The sequence below is a fragment of the Macrosteles quadrilineatus genome, unplaced genomic scaffold (genome assembly GCF_028750875.1).
Source record: "Macrosteles quadrilineatus isolate MER2022 unplaced genomic scaffold, UCM_ALF_1.0 Scaffold_33__1_contigs__length_1397503, whole genome shotgun sequence".
NCBI classification, from domain to species: domain Eukaryota; kingdom Metazoa; phylum Arthropoda; class Insecta; order Hemiptera; family Cicadellidae; genus Macrosteles; species Macrosteles quadrilineatus.
The window spans coordinates 353,034-374,230 of NW_026542626.1; the positions used below are offsets into that span (position 1 = coordinate 353,034).

The 21,197-nt window shown below is 40.3% G+C and overlaps 1 protein-coding gene across 1 annotated transcript; it reads left to right on the forward strand.

Moving 5' to 3' along the window:
* The first annotated feature begins 16,338 nt into the window (after window positions 1-16,338).
* LOC129005784 (cell surface glycoprotein 1-like) lies at window positions 16,339-18,948 on the forward strand. Its single transcript, XM_054434794.1, has 3 exons — window positions 16,339-16,486; window positions 16,787-17,936; window positions 18,837-18,948. The coding sequence occupies exons 1-3, from the start codon at window positions 16,339-16,341 to the stop codon at window positions 18,946-18,948; spliced, it is 1,410 nt and encodes a 469-aa protein (XP_054290769.1).
* The last annotated feature ends 2,249 nt before the right edge of the window (window positions 18,949-21,197 follow it).

The following is a 21,197-nucleotide window of genomic DNA, read 5'->3' on the forward strand; positions in this document are numbered from 1 at the left end:
CCGAAAGGCACTGTGGGTTTGCATTTATAGATATATTTTGAGCAAATTAATTTAACCTCCGAAAAGGCATACATGCAATGTTTCCTAAATCCCGGATATCCCGACACCGGCTAAGGCCCCACTAGAAAAACTAGTGGGGCCTTGCACCGGCCTAGAAGAATTGATGCCGTATGCCAGGCTGTTGAAGTAACTCAGCTAGAGTCAGCTGTTCAACGTGCAAGGTGTTTCTGTGCCTCCAGGAAAAAAGAAACCGTTTTAAGTTATATCATGTATTACGTTATCTGACGGTCACATTTGAAAACATATTTCCCGGTAACATTGACCAGTAATAGGTTGTTTCACATTTGTAAATTGTTATTAAATTATATAACTAGTGTTGTGTAGTCATTTCCTTGGTATTTATTAAAAAACATTGACAAGCTACTAACAACTTACAAATTACTATTGAGAATTATGTACTACCTTTAATTATGCATTACCTTAATAAAAGAGGATAAAACTAATCCATGGATAACAATGAGATCGTTCTTATGAAAAATGAAATTATTAGATCGGAACAAAGTTTTAGGTTAAGTAAAATGAAAATACTAAGGTACTAGTTAACGAATTGACAGAATGTTTCCTCGCAAAAGACACCGTAAAGACAGTCTCTTCACCGTCAACAGAGTATAGACCAACGAAGTCTCTTTTACCGAAGCCTCTGCCAGATGGTGAAGGGAATAATGTTGTCAGCAATCGTTAAAATAAATAAAGAAGACAAAATGCCCCCTAAAGAAGATATGGAATTTTCTTTCAGTGCTATGGATGTTAGTCACCAATTTTGTATCAAATTTCTGTATTTCAAAAATAAATTCACATAAAGAAAACTGAACCCCCCCCCCCACCACATAGGAATTGATTTTAGTCATGTTTTACTCCGATCGATTATACACTTTTGGTGTATAATTATCCATTGAAATGTACTTGAGAAGGATGTACTCTTTTGCAACAAACCAAAGGCTAGCAATAAGTCCAGCGACTGTGCATCTGTGTTGCAGTCATTTCATGCACATGATATCCGGTGTCTTGGAAAAAGATCTATGTGAACGGCCCATTGAAAATACTCATATTGCAAGCAATGGTATCCTTCTGACTTGTACTGATTTTGATGGTTTTGAATATAAGCAGAGTCATTGTTTTGAGTCCAAATCTCTGATCGAAAGATGTTTATATACTCCAATCTTAACTTGTGTAACTTAAACTGTCATCCCCAGCGATGATAGTTCTTCAGCCAAAGAAGGCATTCCTTTCCTTAGTGGTCTGGATTTTTGCTTAAGCACTCAGCAAATGACCTTAGTACCAATTCCCGGTTCATCAATGTAAATGTTGGAAATAATTTTAAACAGGTAAAGGAAATTATTTTGGACCATCATACCAATGTGCAGAACTTATATTTAACATTCCTATGTTTACCTGTAATCACCCCACAAAATCCTGAAAACGTCAACAAGAACAATTTTAGGCTTATAAGAAGCCGGTGATGAAAGAAGACGATCCGGACGTTAATAAAGTGTGTGAAAATAAAACAGAAAAACGCAAAACCTTCTTTAATAGCACTGTACTTGATGTCGTTTCATAGCATATTCAATCCTGCATTACTGTAGCCATAACGGTTCATAGCACTTTTCAACCAACATTGTAAAAAAGTAGAGTAAAAAATATAAGTGGTAAAACAATATAGAGATTTGTAAAAAAGTACGCAACATAACAATGTAGAGTAATAGTTACAGTAATCGAAATTGGAACTTAAAAGATGATCTCCGTGTTACGTTCCCACTATTTTGACAGTAAATCTACAGCACGACCAATTGGTAAGTGGGTCTGAAGCTGTAAAATACAAATACCCTGGGGAAGAAGACGTAAAACAATCCTAGATTTGTTTGATATCCACCATCCTCCTGCTAGGGCTTTATATTTATACAAGCAGGATCTACTGGAGGAATATGAAGATCTTCAAAGTTTCAGCAAATAGATAAGTGTGCCCGAATCTGCAATGGGTTTACAGGTAGGTTTCAGTGTTTAGGCCTACATTATAAAGGCTCACAAAATAAATCCCTGCGAAAAGAAAAGCTCTTCTGTGTATGAATCGAGTGTTAGGCTGTCGTGTTTGGATTCAATAAATTCAGACGCTTTTGGGAGCACAAAGAGTTTTTTTTTTATATTGAAAACTGTATAAAATCAATGTATAAAAACATCGGTATTGCTTTTGGAAGCAAAGGATTTTCCACATGCAGTACACTTATGAGGACGCTCAATACCACAATGATACTGTCGAAATTCCAACCAATCAGCTTCTAGGGATAAAATCTTCAGCAGTCACAATATGGTTAATCTCAAGCATGAATCTATGTATAAGAACATCGGTATTGCTTTTGGAAGCGAAGGATTTTTCACATGCAGTGCACTTATGAGGACGCTCAATGCCACAATAACACTGTCGAAATTCCAACCAATCAGCTTCTAGGGATAAAATCTTCAGCAGTCACAATATGGCTAATCTCAAGCATGAATCTATGTATAAGAACATCGGTATTGCTTTTGGAAGCGAAGGATTTTTCACATGCAGTGCACTTATGAGGAAGCTCAATGCCACAATGACACTGTCGAAATTCCAACCAATCAGCTTCTAGGGATAAAATCTTCAGCAGTCACAATATGGCTAATCTCAAGCATGAATCTATGTATAAGAACATCGGTATTGCTTTTGGAAGCGAAGGATTTTCCACATGCAGTGCACTTATGAGGATGCTCAATGCCACAATGATACTGTCGAAATTCCAACCAATCAGCTTCTAGGGATAAAATCTTCAGCAGTCACAATATGGCTAATCTCAAGCATGAATCTATGTATAAGAACATCGGTATTGCTTTTAGAAGCGAAGGATTTTTCACATACAGTACACTTATGAGGAAGCTCAATGCCACAATGACACTGTCGAAATTCCAACCAATCAGCTTCTAGGGATAAAATCTTCAGCAGTCACAATATGGCTAATCTCAAGCATGAATCTATGTATAAGAACATCGGTATTGCTTTTAGAAGCGAAGGATTTTCCACATGCAGTGCACTTATGAGGAAGCTCAATGCCACAATGACACTGTCGAAATTCCAACCAATCAGCTTCTAGGGATAAAATCTTCAGCAGTCACAATATGGCTAATCTCAAGCATGAATCTATGTATAAGAACATCGGTATTGCTTTTGGAAGCGAAGGATTTTCCACATGCAGTGCACTTATGAGGACGCTCAATGCCACAATGACACTGTCGAAATTCCAACCAATCAGCTTCTAGGGATAAAATCTTCAGCAGTCACAATATGGCTAATCTCAAGCATGAATCTATGTATAAGAACATCGGTATTGCTTTTAGAAGCGAAGGATTTTTCACATGCAGTACACTTATGAGGACGCTCAATGCCACAATGTACCAACCAATCAGCTTCTAGGGATAAATTCTTCAGCAGTTACAATATAGTAAATCTCAAGCATGAATCTATATATAAGAACATCGGTATTGCTTTTGGAAGCGAAGGATTTTTCACATGCAGTGCACTTATGAGGACGTTTATTAATGCACAGAATTATTAATCATGGGTTAGCACGGGTTATAGTGTAGGTGTGTAGGCTTAATTGTATGCACTGAATGTGAAGTATTCAAGTTATAGGCCTATTAAAAGAAAGTTTATTTATATAAAAAAATATCCCTTCACTATTTATGACTATTATTGTAATTTATACTGTTTTCACTTACTAATTGTGTAATATTAGTATACCTGTATTTCATATTTAATTCCATGCTGAAGTGCCTACAAAAATAGAAAATTGAATAACAAGGTTCTTTTAAATATCAATATACATATATTTTCAAATATACTGTAAACTTTTTTTATGGGTTTCGAGAGCGAGGACGATTTTATGGTAGCGCTTGAGGATATGTTAGGCTCAATGACTGCATTTCCCAAAAACTATCAAACTGTATTTACATTAAGAAACTTTAGGGAAATGAGCTATCATTCTTTTCAAGTGAAAGCTGTAACAACTTTTTTTATAAATGGTGTTGATCCTGTGGTTTTTTAAAAGTTCTTGATAAATTGTAGAACGCCACCAAAAAAGATTGTTCGTGCTATTAAGCTTTGGAATGACGTATTGCATAGTCAGCCAGGCCAACCTTGTTTTGAGTATTTTGCGTATAACCTATATACAGGGGGATATTATACATTTGTCCTTGGTCGACCAAGGGTAACCAAAGGTGACAGAGAACCTTTACCCAAATTAGTGCCCATCTTAGGCACAGTGAATGAAACCTCAATATTTTACAATCCGCAGGTCGTGAAAATGTCTGAAATCCATATAGCAGTCGGCACTACAGTACAACAACTGAATGCAGAAGTAAAATAAGTCGAAACTCACTTGGCCGGCCTCCAGCACAAGCTTAATGAACTTGAAAAAAAAAATCATCTGAATCCGACAAGAAGCTGAAGTCAAGATTAAATAATTAGCAACACTTGAACACAACCATGAAGGTGAGCTGAACAAAGTGAAGCAAACCCATGAATAAATCATGAATAAATTCAGCAATATGCCCGTATCGTTATGTAGTTGGAGTGGACAAATGCCTCAAACTCTGTGGTTCAGCTGCTGACTCATTCACTGCAGTATTGTGTTCCCATCATGAAACTCCCTACCAATACTGTTACAATCAGGGTTTTCTTATACGAGACCTGAAACAAACCTGAGAAAGAACAAAGAAATTCTCTGTCAGCAGTCTCAGACTTGTCCATTGACAATCTGTTGAGACAAAACCAAGGCTGAATCAGACATTTTTTTACACCGATACACCTCTAGCACAATTTCCACCCTCTAAAATCCAAATTCCACCATCAAAGGGCATTAAAAATTAAAATTAAGGAAGTTCCATATCACAATCAGTATGGAATGGAGGATAGTGATCTAATTGATGAGTGAGTAATTCCATAAAATTAATTTAATTTAATTTCTTTCATTTTTTGTTATTTGTTAAATCTATCCTTGTTGTAATAGTAATTTTAAGAAATGTGGAGTTTATATGGTTGTTTGTTAAGAACTTGTTTCAAACCGGTGTATGTATCGTTATTGTTGTAGTTTTAATGATGATGTTGTTCTATTGTAAACATTGCTTAACATATGTGTGAATAATACCGTTTAAATGTCATGTAAAATCTATGCAACTAAATGAATGTATGCCCGGTGTAGGCTACTAAATTATGTAACAGCTATTCAGTAGAGTATACAATAATGCTCTAGTCAATCTTTCTGTGTTTTATTTTTTACTATAAACTTACACAGATTTAAATTAAAATTATTATTTCACCAGGACCACTCTTGTCTTCTCTATTCACCCAAATATCCTCGTGTCATTAAATGTTGTAGCATTCATGAAAGAACAAAGAAATTCCCAGTCAGAAGTCTCAGACATGTCCATTGACATCCCGTTGTGACAAAACCAAGGCCGATTCAGACATTTTTTTACACCGATTCACCTCTAGCACAAATCCCACCCTCTAACATCCAAATTCCACCATTTTCATCAACATCGATCACCTCAGCGGGAGTTTAATTTTCCTCCTTCATTTTAATAAACAACTGATCTGCTGTTGTAAAACATGCTTTGTAATTGCTTTCATTCAAACACTCTCCCTTTGTCTTGGAGATATATATTTTTCAAATAATTGATCTTTTTTACATGAGCATCCGGTCGTAAGCTTTGCTCATCAGCTATAATCTTCACGATCCTCGATTCTGTGTAAAAAATTGTGTGCAGTACCATAATTGTGTTCTGTGTAAATAATTGTGTGCTGTGTGCATTCTAAGTTTTTGTTTCTTTCTATAAATGGATATAACACACTAGGACTGTGTTTTTTTTTTTTTAATTTGTTTTAAAGGTATGTATGAATTTGATCACTTAGTTGAAAGATTTTTCTCATTACTCTGGCATTTGAAAACGAGTTCTATATTTAACATTAAGATCCTGAATTTATATTTGGCCTAGTTGTTTACAACTGTCTTACTATACTTACCTCAACTGCAAATATAAAATTAACACGCAGAAATTGACTTAGTTCGATGCCACTGATGTTTGTTGATAGGGCCCCAAATGTCCCCGAAATGTCACAGATTTTTCAAATAGCTTACTTGTAGAAACCCTGGCAACGTTGACAATGCTTGTAGCTACAGAAGAGGCTCAGAGAAGTAGGCATGGGAGGACGTCGTGGAGAAGTAAGTAACACACAGACAGCGCAGCGCAGCGTATCCACAGATATCCCCCACCACTTGAGGTGGGTATATATGTAAGAGCATATTGGTTAATAACATCATTCTGTTGCCTGCCAGTAGAAAGCATGGACCCCTGCATGAGAAAGATCACTAAGCCGATGAAGCCGGTGGCTGGAGTGAAAAGATCAAAACTCCGGGGAAATTGGAAAGAAATCTACTGTCCCCAAGATATCTCCTGAGCCTGGATCGACAGCTTCTGTCCTCAAGACAATTCAAGAGCCAGGAGCTTCTTCTTCTGCTGTTGCTGCTGCTAACACTTTGAAGCCTAGGCCTCCATCATCACCATCGTCTTCCTCTTCTTCATCATCCTCGTCCTCGTCTTCTACGTTATCGCCCCAAAAACAACAAAATATGTCCCCTCTATTCATGCTACTTTATCCCTTGATTGTCTCCTTACTATCTCCTATTAATTTGAGGCTTCAATTTCAGACTTCAATCATGAAAATTGGTCGGGTAAAAGAGCCAAACGAACTCGGAAAAGAAAAACCAAATTTTTTTTAATTAATAAGATTGCCTTCAACCAAAAAATTTTCATACATTAATCCAAGCATTAAAAAACGTGGCTATTGTAGAATTAAATCAGTCTGATCGACCAACCATGAAAATACCTTCTTTAGCCTTAAAGCTTGACATGCACTACGAAATTGTGCTGCACTTCAAAGAGTAACCTATTTGAAAGCAGAAAATATGAGAAGAGAACGAACAATGAAATCTTTTTTAAGTATCATGGACATTGAATGTAAAAACTGAATTTGCTGTACTGCCTTGACTACATTCAAAGAGACACAGCAAAAGGACAGAAGACTTGCTACTTCATCAGATTTGACTTGCTACCTCATCAGATTTTATTACAATTAATTCTTAACAGACTAAAAACTGTCATCGACCGTCTTTCATATTTACAGAGTATACATTTTTGATATAGAAGTGTTTTGTATGGTTATTGGTTATGGAGAATATTTAAAAAAAAGTGTTAACTTAAAATTCCCATGTTTTTATTATGGCTAATAAGTAAACTGTTAAAGTTTGCTTGTTTATAGATATATTTTGAGCAAATTAATTTAACCACCGAAAAGCAGATCTAGGCATACACGCAATGTTTGCAGAAATGTGTTTAGTTGACCAAGAAATCCCGGTAATCCCAACACCGGCCAAGGCCTCACTAGAAAAACTAGTGGGGCCTTGCATACATTGCACCGGCCAAGAAGAATTGATGCCGTATGCCAGGCTCTTCAACTAACTCAGCGAGAGTCAGCTGTTCGACGTGCAAGGTGTTTCCGTGCCTCCAGGAAAAAAGATTATGCAAAAGAGGATCATTTTAAAATGTAACATGTTAAAATGAAAACTAATCAATGGATATACAATGAGATCGTTCTTATGAAAAATGAAATTATTAGATCGGAACAAAGCTTTAGGTTAAGTAAAATAAAAATACTAAGGTACTAGTTAACGATTTGAAGAAGGAGCTGAAAAAGATGTATTTTCAACGAAAAAAGTATTTTTCTTTATAGTATACTTATGAGGAGGCTCTTCAAGTCCAAAATAAGGAACAGGTCGAGTGGAACCAAGACAAAGAGGTAAATGTTCCTAAATTCCAACCTGCCTTCCGCAAAGACAAAAGCCACCTTGAGAGTTAGGAGAGTAATATAATAAAATATATTATATCTAAGAACCTAGAATAGAAGCAAACTCATCTGAGCCGTGACTATTTCCACCGGGCGAATGTCACGACTCATGATCAATGGTCAAAGTGTTTTTAGCGAATTTCCCATATAGGGAATATTTGGCGAATTTCCCATATAGGGAATAAGCTATTACCGTAGTACTCATGGTAAGACCTGGACGTGGAACCGATTTTTTTTTTGTTTTGAGGTCCCTAGAGGCCAAAAACAGAATCCGTTCAAATTCATATATATATATATATATATGAATTTGATTTTAGCCAAAAAAAGAGGTATATATATATATATATATATATGTGTGTGTGTGTGTGTGTGTGTGTGTCCGTTAGCACGATAACTCGAGCAAAAATTATCCGATTTTGATAAAATTTGGTACAAACGTGTAAACCTACGTTTATTCGAACGAGTTCGCGATCCAGCATGATCGGACCATGGGAACGGGGGTTTATGGGGGGTTTTATGGGGTAAACATAGGTTTTCCCATTTTTGACCAAAAAAACATAAAATTTAGCAATTTCTTTCCAAACCATTTTGTAGAGCTCAAAAAAACAAATAATTTAGAATATTGAAGGGTTATTATGCGCCTAATGGTTACGGAGAAAATTCCAAAAAACTAAATTTAAAATTCCCATGTTATTCTTATGGAGAATAAGTAAACTGTTGTAGTTTGCTTGTTTATGAACATATTTTGATCAAATTTGGAAAATGTTTTTATTTCTTACTAACTATTAACATTTTACAAAAAAAAAATCAAAAAACAGTTTTACCCTCCCTGATGCAGCAAACCTAAGTACTTGTTAAACTAATTCTATTTAAATAGGAAATAAATGTTATATTTTTAAGTAGACATTTTAGTGTAAATCCAATCAGGCAAATGGAAATTCGCTTAGTCTGCAGGTTTGCTGCGGCGGGGGTATTTTTATAGTAGGCTAGTTTAGTGTGTCGTTTTGTTACTTCCACGACCCCGAACAAGGCTGTGGGTTTTTTGTTCTTATTACTCCCACAGCCAAGCACTTCAGAGGTTGAGTGACTGGAGTATGTTTTATCTATGCTATCACAAACAATGGAGTACGATCACGAAAATCCTGAAAGATTCTTCGAGAATCACCCATACTCAGCGGTCCGTAATGCGGCTCATAATCCGTTTGATGGAACTGCTGTGAGTCAACCTTGGACTGATGACCACTTCCGTGAAGTATACATGCCGGAGGTAGTGGCCAAAATGCCCAGCACTCGGAATCTTGCTACAGGAGTGAGCGCGGCAAAATTCCTGTTGATGTCGTATTTGGGATTGCATGAGCAAGATCCTACCCCTGATGTGTTGTTAAACAACTGGGTGACGGCTCTGGTCAACATAACCCTTGGTGTTGACACTCATCCTTACCCGACGGGGACTGCAAATCCGACTACAACAGCCTGCAACCCTCCTCAGAATGTCGCTGCCATTCAATTCTCCGTGAACGGCCTGGCCAACGACCGAGTTGAGGTGAACGAAGGCGGGAATCAGGTATTGCACACCACTGAGACAGCAAGTAACTGGTACACTACTGTGCTAGCTCTCCTTAACAGCGGAACTCAATCAGACAATCAGGAGGGATTGAACCAGGTCTGCTTTGTGGTGGACACGGCCTTTCGCTGTTTACAGAAAGAAGGAGACCAAGTGACTGAACATATAGCCACACGTTCCAGCGATGCTTTCCGAGGAGTCACCGGTAGTGAACTCACGGTGCCACTGAGTCCTCCGAGCCACAAGTTCATCCGGCTCATAAAACGAGGCTTTGCTGCTTCTCACTCCCCTGGAGCTTTACGACTGAAGATCAGCATGGCTGCCATCCTGAACAGTGACGCTAAAGCCATCCTAGGGTGGCTGGCAGCTACCCATCCCATATGCTTTCTCTGGGGAGAACCGGTCTCGGGTTGATCGACTGGTTCTTCAAGCTGGTGAAAATGTCTGGTAAGGAGGCAGACTATTGTATCAAATATTTCAACTACGGCGACATGATGCGTAGCGTCGCCAGATTGATACAATGGGGGGAAGAGTCTCAGGGTCAGAAAACGTGGAGGTGGTGCAGGCTTATCAAGGACGACTATCTTGTTGATTACTCAACTGAGAAAAATCGCACCATGACATGCGTGTGTGCACTGATTACCGCCAGTTGCAATGTGGCTGTCGTCAGAGAATATACGCAGTTTATCAGATACGCGGCCACACTCAACGTGGTGAGAGTTGATGCCGAAATAATATCATCCAGGATAATGGGAACTGGCGATGACAATAGATACTTTGGAGATGAAGCCAGATCGATAGTTGCATCAAAGGCCGCTAGACAGAGACCCGGAGGAGTACCTTGGATTGACTAACGTCAGTCTTGGCGGAGAGGAATATTTCAACTAGGCTGGCGCTGGATAATGGCCCCCTCTCCGCCCTGCTTCTTCTCTCCTCCGGTGCTGTCCGCCCAGCTTCATGGCCCTCCGGTGTCGCACACTTGAGGACTGATACCGCCAGGGTTACCGCAAGTTACCACCTGTTTGTTATTTAATTGCTGTTGCCAAATGAACTTGAAATTTTATTAGCCTATTCGTTATTTAGTTGTAAGCACAGCGTTCTATTTTGTTATCCATTTCAAATTTTATCTAACAGTGTTAGCCTAATTATTCTATTTTTAAAATCTTTCTACTGTATTTAATTCTTGGGGCCCCTAACTAATTATTCTGTTACCAAGTTCAAAATACATATTAAGAAGAAATATTTATCTATTGTTATAATTTGTTAATTTTGGTAAAATTTTTATTAAAGGTTAAACTTTTATTAAATCCTTCTAATATTCTGAATGATTAAAATAAATTATTGTAAGTCAGCAGCTTAGATGGGTATCTAAATTTATTTAAAGTTTTTGAGAGTATTTAATTCATGTATTGTTGTTGATTTTGTTGTTGTGTTTATTTAAATGATTAATTACAGCTCGTTTCTCTCAAATGGCGTGTTGTTCTTGAACCTCCATCCATGGTTCTCATTTTGTTAAGTTGAGTTTTGTGAGCCGCTCCTCGGGCCTGCGCATGGATCACGCTTCCATTTCGTTGTCTAGTGTATGTATCGGTGTATGTTTGTGTGTGTGTACGTTCGTGGGTCATTTGTTGTTGTTTTTTCTTACGGTACTTGCGGTATGAATGGGCAGGTTCTTCTTTTGGGCCCCATCAGGTGCGTAGGCATCAACGTCCAGAAGCCTTAGGAATTAAATTTCTGTGTTTTGTTTTGTGGAAAAAATTTTGTTGTCTGTTGTCTTGAGTCAAGTACTGGTTGAGACTCGGTATGGCGTCAATTGTGCCAGAATATTTGAGGAAGCCGGAGCTGGTGTACGAGGTGCGGTCCCGGGGGGCGACTCCTGGAACTGATGTACGCACTTTGCGTACACAGTTCAGAAAAATTGCTAGCATGCCTCAAGCTTTGGTTGAGTCTCTCAGTTTGAATGAGAAACTGGAGGCATGTAAAGAGAGGATGGAAGAGCTAAGTGGGGAAATTAATAGTTGGAGTAGTTTGCCTATGGGCTCAGCTAAGGGTTCGGCCATCACACAGCTGACGCACTGGCGTAAGCGTCTACTCTTGGTTTTAGGGCAACCTGAAATCCAGGATGAAGACAAGAGTTGGGTGGAGGCCCGAATTCTTGAGCTGGAAGGAATTTTGGAGAGTATTAAGGCAGGAAAGTCTGTCAAAGTCCTCAGCAGCCAGCCGAGTCTCTCAGCCAGTACGTGGGGGACATTCGCACGGTGGAAAGGGTCTTGCGTTTGGGGATCAGTGAGCTTGAGCTCATTGACATTGTGCTTCAGGGGTTGAAGCCTGAGGAACGCTCCCGTTTGGTTTTTGCGCCACGACCTTCATCTTTTGCGGATCTGGACAGACTCTCAATCCTTTCGAGATCTGTACAGGACGCTGATTTCCAGAGAGACCAAGCAGCGGGGCATCTTCCCCTAGCTGGTCATCATGCTGTCGTAGCACCCGTGGGGTTGGGTCCCGAACCGCCGCAGTGGCAGAGGCAGCCCGTTGTTTGTTTTGGTTGTGGGCAACCAGGTCACATTCGGCGGCATTGCCGTCAAGGTGGAAATTTTGGACGTGGTCCAAAAAACTAGTTTGCTCACAGGAGGAAAATCTGCCCAATCCTTCCTGTGAGGTTGTTGGTGTTAAAGTAAAGGGCAATAATTTGAAAGTTTTCTCAAGTAAGTCAAAGTCAAAGCCTATTAATGTTTCTGTTGCCTCCCCTTCTGGGAGTGTTGTGCCTGTGACTGAGCCTCTGCTGCGGGGAATTGCGGGCCTTGCTTCCATGGGCGTGAAAGCGGCGCGCTCAACTTGCCCACGTCTCAACATCTTCATAGGTTCCACGGTGCAGAAGGCCCTAGTGGATTCTGGGTCAGCCCGTTGCCTCATTTCCCTGTCCCTTTTTGAAAAACTTGAATCGTCTGGGCTTATCAAGCAAGTTGAGCGAAAAACCCCTATCTGCTGGACTGCGTCAAATTCACCCCTTCCCATCATCTATGAGGCCCGTTTCAAGTTCAAAATTGAACATTTTTCTTGGGTTTGGAGTTTTTGGGTGGCTAAGGACCTTTGTTTCCCTGTCATTTTGGGAGCCCAAGCGGATTTTATCAAGCACACTGGCCTAATTTTGGATTTAGGCAGAGGTCAGTGTTTTTTCCGATTTGCGAGACGGGTATTAATATATTTTGCTGATGAAATTGGTGGTGGTGCTGCGGTAGTCAAGCCTGAGATACCCAGCAAGCCAACAATTGATCCGTTAGGGCATCTGACTACTTGCGAGGCTGAAGCCATCAGAACCTTGTGTTCTCGTTTCCCAGATGTGCTGACGCCAAAGCTCGGAGTCACTAACCTGTTAGAGTACGAGATTCGTCTGACAGATACCCGTCCCGTTCGCTCTCACCCATACAAATTAGCTCCACCCAAAATGGAAACTCTCAGAAAAATCATTGACGAACTTCTGGAAAATGGTGTCATTGAACCTTCCCATTCGAGCTACGCTAGTCCAGCTTTTCTCGTCCCAAAACCCAATGGCAAGTCCCGAATGGTCCTGGACTATCGCAAATTGAATGCGCAAATTGAAATCGACTAGTAGAGTCGAGGAAGTAGAGTTTTGTGAGCCGCTCCTCGGGCCTGCGCATGGATCATGCTTCCATTTCGTTAGTCTGGGTGCAGGCACGAGGGAATGGTTCACATCTTTAAAGTAACGTTCATCAATTATGTTTCTATATTTCATCTTACTGACAAAGCAGGTGACTGTTAGGTGCCCAGCAAAATCCGGTTAAACATACTTTTGATACAAATACAAGTTTACGATTGTTCTGTTAAGCATAGTTGGTCCAGATTACAAGTTCCTCTGCATTGATGTAGGAGGATATGGGAAAACAGCGATGGGGGATATTTGACGAATCTGCCGATGAGAAAAAGCATAAAATCATACCAACTTATTCCAGGAGAAAAACATCTTCCTGGGCAAAGCCAAGTCCCCCACGATCTTTAATAGGAGACGAGTAATCGACTTATTACGAAACCTTATGAAACCCTTCCTCCAAAGGAAAGCCCGAATGATCGAAGAAAGAGGAGGTACAGCTACAGACTTTGCATGGCGCGTGAAGTAGTTTAAGAATATTTATGCCGTACTGTCTCAAAAATAGAGTCTGTACAATGGGCCTTTGGAAGTGGCTAAGGTTGTTGTGATTGCTACATGTGTGCCACACAACTTTCTACGAACAAAGGATTCCGATAAGGACTACTTCGCATGCCTCGAAGAAAACGATGAGGAGCCAGACCCACGAGGGGAGAGCTTAGTGCGGACTTCAACAACAGTCCTCGTTAAGCAATGGTTGAACGCGAGAAGTTCGTAGACTAAAATAAACACAACAGGAGTGAAGTTGAATGATTAAGGACTTTGTTAAACGACTTTTTTGCAGTTTAAAGAAACTTATTTCATTTATAATACTAATTAAAATGATTTTACGCCTGCAACTATTGTTATTAGTTTAACCAAGCCTACCCTAACATAACCTAACCTAAAGCGGGATATGGCTATAAAATTAAATCTTAGTAGTTTACGATTTGTATAAATAAAAACTATAATTAAGTAAAAACATGGGGTTATAAGGGTTAGACTTAATAAACTATTGAACCGTTTCAACACTTGCTATTTCAATTAAACAAGATTTGATTAGATTTCAATCTTGATTTGTACAAATAACATTTGTAGTCCCTTTATATATGAAGAGGTTTTTACATACAGCACACCTGTAAGAACGACTCTGACAATTCATCAAGCTGTGGGCTTTTGTTGCCCCTTCCTGAATTAAAAAACTCGATAGCCTCTGTAACTGATCTGTTGACCGTTTCACCTACAACGATTTCCGGGAAAAGAGAGAGGGAAACGGACCAAGAGTCAACAGCAGCGAAGAAAACCTGTGGGAACTTAGAAAATATTTCTCAGAGACATACTGACAAAAGGCTATCAAAACTTACGCCCGTTGAAGCAGCTAGTAAGAAGGATCAAGACCAAGGTTTGTCGTTATTGACTTTTTTTCTAGTTTTCTCGACAGTGTCAATTGTAACAAGCCAGATAGATTTAAATAGGTTTCATTTATAAAATTAACATATGAGGCTTTTTACTCGTCAGGGAATACTGTATATGGAAAATCTGGAGGAATTTGACAGTGGTCAGGGAACGTCTAGTGCGATACGTGTATCTAGTAAGTGACCACACACTTTAATAACATAAAAACTGCCGTCATACAGCCTCTGCCGATTATGGTTAGGTTAGTTTATGATAAATATAATAACAATGTTTGATTGTGAATTAATAACCATACCTAACTCCGCAGAGCGCTGTTGTTTGTGGTTGTTTTACTAGACTAGTATCTTCCAGTGTTAAATACTTCTATTTACCACTTGTATATTACTTTGTTTACTTTTATTGTTAATAAATATTTAAATAGTTTTAAGTGAAAAGATGAACCAATCATGTACTTCCATTTTACTTGTGAAAGCAAAAGATCGTCCACATGTAGTACTCTTATGAAGATCTTTAAGTGCTTGAAATTTATGCTTGTCTGTTAAAATTGTTTTGAATACCAAGATGGTTTATGTGTAGTGCACTAATATGGCCGATCACATGCCTCAATCTGTGTATAAGAACATCGGTATTGTTTTTGGAAGCAAAGGATTTTCCACATGCAGTGCACTTATGAGGAAGCTTAATGCCAAATTGATACCAAAATGATAATACAATGATACACAATGATACCACAAGATACGTATGTTGGTGTGATTACAATTATATTTATTTGTTTATAATGAAATTATATGCAGCACAATTAATTGTAACATTCACATCTAATAATAAACACCGTACAAATGCAATATAAACTAGGTCAAGTTGATCTGGTATATTATTATTATTTTTTGCTTTTTAAGAAGTGTAATTTGTGTAAAATAGTTGAAATACCTCACCGATATAAACGCTTTTGGGATTCAGACAGATCCTGAGAAGTTGAAAGCCATAATGAAATATCTAGTTCCAAAAACCCTGAAACAGGTTAGAAGTTTCATAGGATTATCGTCATAGGACTGGAAGTTAATCTGAAACTTTTCAAAAATATCAGCACCAATCAGAGCCAATATGTTCCGGCTTAAACATGATAAGGGCAAGGTGATAGGTAGTCAAGAACCTCAAACTTTACCACTCCACTGCACACTAAACATATTTTGTCCTAGCCATCTTAGAACCTTTAATACTTTTCAATGAAGTATGGTGACGTTACAAAACAGGTATTATAGCCAAGTATGAATGGAAATGAATATGAATGGAAACCCTTCATTCCCAACCTCAACAACCTTGGACACAGACTGAACCCCGATTCCTCAGCATGTCCATTATCCTCTGATTACAATGCTTGCTGTAGCTGCTTTGCTTCTGGCATGCTTGCATCGACGGAGCCCTGTTGAATTCTTATGCCTTTGCTGTAGCCCACATCCGAACCCGCTCATTAAGTCGACACAACCCTCACGTCTCACCAACTGTGATAATTGAGTGGCTAACAAAATTCACAATACCCCCAATCATGCTGTTGCCGCCACCAGACAATCCCAACACCATAGTCATTTGTCAATACCAATATTTGGCAACCTTATAGGTAATAGGATCATGTCATTATATATCTACCTTCACCCTGACCGAGTAGACTACGTTTATGTATACCCAATTCCTTCCTCTTTGTACAACAGATCTTACGTAGCTTTTATTGTTACCTACATGTGGCAATATGGCCTTTGCATTAACACATATCTTGCAAGGACCTTCCTCAGGTTTACTGGGGACAGGTATTCCGACAGAGCTCTAGGCGCCTTAGAGTTGCCAGGTAACAGCCAACACACCATCGAACCAAGTTACAATGCTACTGGTAGGGATGCTCTGCTCGTTGACCATATTCTGGAAATAAATGTAGTACCGGTATACATAACCTACGAAGCTGCCCATCATCTTCTACGTCAGAGTCTCAACCTTCGACATAATACTTAAAACTCCTCAGGTCATATTATTGAGTGGATCTTAAGATTCAATCCACCAGTTCTACTCCACATGCCATGCCCTAACCCAAGCGCTCCCCCTGTTGTCGTAATGACACAATATCCCCAGGAGCAGCGTATCCAGACATTTTAAAATCAAGATCAACTTGATGACTCTGATGATGAGTTCATAGACCTAGACACGGAGGATGTTATCCTTGAAGAACCTGTTCGTCAACCCCCTCCTCCTGTGATGGAACCAATTGCCGAAAGGCAACCTAGGCTACCTGTCGCTGAAAGGCAACCAGTGCAGCCTAACCCTAGTGAAGCTGAAAGGCAACCAGTGCAGCCTAACCCTAGTGAAGCTGAAAGCCAACCAGTGCAGCCTAACCCTAGTGAAGCTGAAAGGCAACCAGTGCAGCCTAACCCTAGTGAAGCTGAAAGGCAACCAGTGCAGCCTAACCCTAGTGAAGCTGAAAGGCAACCAGTGCAGCCTAACCCCTGTGAAGCTGAAAGGCAACCAGTGCAGCCTAGCCCTAGTGAAGCTGAAAGGCAACCAGTGCAGCCTAGCCCTAGTGAAGCTGAAAGGCAACCAGTGCAGCCTAACCCTAGTGAAGCTGAAAGGCAACCAGTGCAGCCTAACCCTAGTGAAGCTGAAAGGCAACCAGTGCAGCCTAACCCCTGTGAAGCTGAAAGGCAACCAGTGCAGCCTAGCCCTAGTGAAGCTGAAAGGCAACCAGTGCAGCCTAGCCCTAGTGAAGCTGAAAGGCAACCAGTGCAGCCTAACCCTAGTGAAGCTGAAAGGCAACCAGTGCAGCCTAACCCTAGTGAAGCTGAAAGGCAACCAGTGCAGCCTAACCCTAGTGAAGCTGAAAGGCACCCAGTGCAGCCTAACCCTAGTGAAGCTGAAAGGCAACCAGTGCAGCCTAACCCTAGTGAAGCTGAAAGCCAACCAGTGCAGCCTAACCCTAGTGAAGCTGAAAGCCAACCAGTGCAGCCTAACCCTAGTGAAGCTGAAAGGCAACCAGTGCCGCCTAACCCTAGTGAAGCTGAAAGGCAACCAGTGCAGCCTAACCCTAGTGAAGCTGAAAGGCAACCAGTGCAGCCTAACCCCTGTGAAGCTGAAAGGCAACCAGTGCAGCCTAGCCCTAGTGAAGCTGAAAGGCAACCAGTGCAGCCTAGCCCTAGTGAAGCTGAAAGGCAACCAGTGCAGCCTAACCCTAGTGAAGCTGAAAGGCACCCAGTGCAGCCTAACCCTAGTGAAGCTGAAAGGCAACCAGTGCAGCCTAACCCTAGTGAAGCTGAAAGGCAACCAGTGCAGCCTAACCCTGATCAGGCCGAAAGGCAAACTCCAAATCTATCTGGAATATCTAATCTTCCCTCCACATCTTCTTCAGTCTCAGTTGAAACCCCCCCCCCCTCCTGGCATGTGCCTCTGTTTACGTCGGTTTAATCCATTGGAGAAGCTGCCAACCTTCAACAACTCATTGGAATTCTATCATTGATTGTTTTATTTGTTATTATTGTATGTTTGCAATGTAATTTTCATTATTTATTTTGCTTTAATGTTAAAGGTGTTCCTTCGTCTTAATTTATAGGAAAAGTGTTATGAAAGTCAAGTTTAGGCCCCTGCGCCCTTTGGGATTAGGCTTCCGCGCTGTAGTGCGGAAACGCATACCTACATGACTAGTTCTTACCGGTGTCAAGACCCATGTATTTATCATTGATTGTTTTATTTGTTATTATTGTATGTTTGCAATGTAATTTTCAAAATTTATTCATCTCGTTACTGTCGTATCGTAATTTATATTTCCAAGTCAGAACAGCTCTTGATCAACAAGTAATTGAATTTATTCAAGAAAACTCCCTCCACCTTATGAATTTTGGCCCCATCATATTGCTAATGCTCTCTCCTATCATAGTCTTTTCAACATTGGTCACCAAAGTCAAACTGTAGTAGCCACCTTCTTTCTGGTAAACGGTGTAGGCTACCCCTTCATGTTGCCTAAGAGTTGTTCTGAAAAATGTTCACCATACCAAATATCCAAATTTAGCCGATGTTGGGAATATGCAAATCAATCAAATCACTACTTCTCATATGATTTAATTAGAAGGATGTCTGTTGACATGAATGGTGCTCCCAGACGACCACAGGCCCACTCATCTACATCTCGTACTAGGATGGGTGTTTCATTAGTACGTGACTCAATTCCAATGTGTAATCCAAACATTGTTCACTTTCAGGATGAATCCTCATCGGAAGAAACTTTGCCTGCGTTGCATACATCCGCCCGCAGTGTCAATGCTGCTGTCGCAGCACCACCTCGTCCCGTACCACAACCAGCCGTTCCGCTGAACAACCCAGTCCCCCCGTGGCAGATTTCATGGACGACAACCAGTTTGCTGAAGTAGCACTAGCCTCCGAAGTAGCTGTCCAGGAAGTACTACGTCAAGACCGTGAGTCCCGTTGCAATTGCCAAATCATTCACAGCTCCATTTCCATTATTTGCGCCCGTGTGAGAGGGAACTCCAGTTATAGGGTTGTGTATTGTGACGAAACTGCCGTACATCTTTGGCCTAGCCAACCACATTTCTATGGTAATACCTCCAGATCCTGTATGTGTGACGCAGATCGTCTGCCCAACCAATCACTTTAGTTTGCAAAAGTAGGCGTGGTTCCATTTGCTATCAAGTCAGTTACTGCGACTCAGATCACACATATTTGTACAGTGACCAAGCTATAGCCTATCTTTCTCTGTGCCCCCCCCCTTCAAAAAAACCTAAACTTGGTGAAAAACCATCTCCTCAGAAAAGCTCCATCCCTCAATCTGTCTGGGACCAGTGTGCTATAGATGAACAGTGAGTATAACATTTAAAAAATTTGCTTGTTTGCGTGAATAAACTAATGACATTTTTTTCAAACTCCGTTATATAACAATAATATGATTTTAATTTGTAAATGTTAAATGTGGTAACGTAAAAAAAAATTGTAATTGTAAAAAATATTGTTGTGAAAAATGGTAATAGTGAGTGATTTCCCTGACAGTGAATAAAATCAATGATGTGCAACGGTGTAAGTGTGCTGGGTGACTCGCAGGCCAGACGAATGTGCGAAACATGGACCATAGACGACCCCAGTGTTGACCTCGACGCCAGTGGGAACCGAGGCGGGTGGAAAACAAAAGACCTAAAATTATCACTAAAATCCATTTTGCCACACCTCCGGAAAACCTGCTTCATTATAATTTCCGTCAATGACGTATTCAAACGAATTCCCCTCCATCAAACCAAATCAAATCTCAAAACTATCATCAAAATCATCAGAACAAAAAACAGAGATATCATAATTTCAACCCTCCCCCCCACCCTCAACAAAAATCCGCAACATCAGAATCAGATCAGAGACATAAATGTTTTTATCCAATCATTTCATAAACCGCCTGGAATAAAAGTTTTACAATTCCATAAATTTTTCCAACCGTCAATAACAATGAAGATTCAATATTTCAAACAAAGATATCCAAATGGGAAAATAGATATTGTACATCTGTCTCGAGAAGGCTACCGTCTGCTTATCGCATCACTGAAAACACTGTTATCGCCGCTCTGTAATACCATTGTTGAGCACTCTCCACACCACCATTCCCCACCTCGCCTACCATCAGCTGTTGGGCCGCTGACCTACTAGAGCCACTACACCCGTGCCACTGTCACTACAACAATGGACCACGCCTGACCATTGTTGGCCCGCTACACTGCTGACACACTCCACGCCTGGCCAGCTGTTTGGCAGCCTCGACATCACATTCTGCTGGTGGTCACTTGGTGATACATCTAAATGTAGTTTTGTGCGCGAAACGCCTTTATGTGTTTGTCGAGTGTTTGTCGAGTGTTTGTGAACACTGGTTTCTGAGCACAATAGTTCATTGTTACATCATTGTTATAATTTAGTATTCTTGTTACCATAATTTAAATTGTTGTTGCCATATTGTTGTCATTTCTGTAAATTGTAATTGTAAATGTGTCATGTGTCATCGTTGCGTTGCTGGTTGGGTCAAAACACTCCGAGATGAAATGATAAGTCGGATTGTCCTGCGGCCCGCGGATCATTTTTTTCTGCTAGGGGGCATCTTGTACCGATTTCGTCGTATTAACAACGAATTAACGTGTAGCAGACGAAAACAAAAAGTCAGCTGATCAATTACCCAGAATTCCAAACACAAAGTGGTAGGGGAATGCAGCGAGCCGCCAGCAACCAGCGTATCTGTGTGGTCTGTTCCTCTCCAACTCTCAACGTATCTAGTTCGGAAAAACTTTTTTCGTTCGTGCAAATTGAATTCATCTCGCGGCGTTTGGTCGGGCAATCTCAAATTTCCTTTAAGTCGTTCAGCCTATATCCCTAAGGGATATAATTGCCTCGCGATCGGAAATTAGAATCAGTGTTGTTGTCAAAAGTGCAAAAGTTCGTTAACCGGCCAACGCAGTCCGTATTTGAAAATTTCACGATCGTCACACGAGTTTCAATTGATCGCGTTTGTATTAGAATACCGACTAGGTACATTTCCTCATCCTTATCCCCTTATTTGTGTCATATTTGTGGACGTC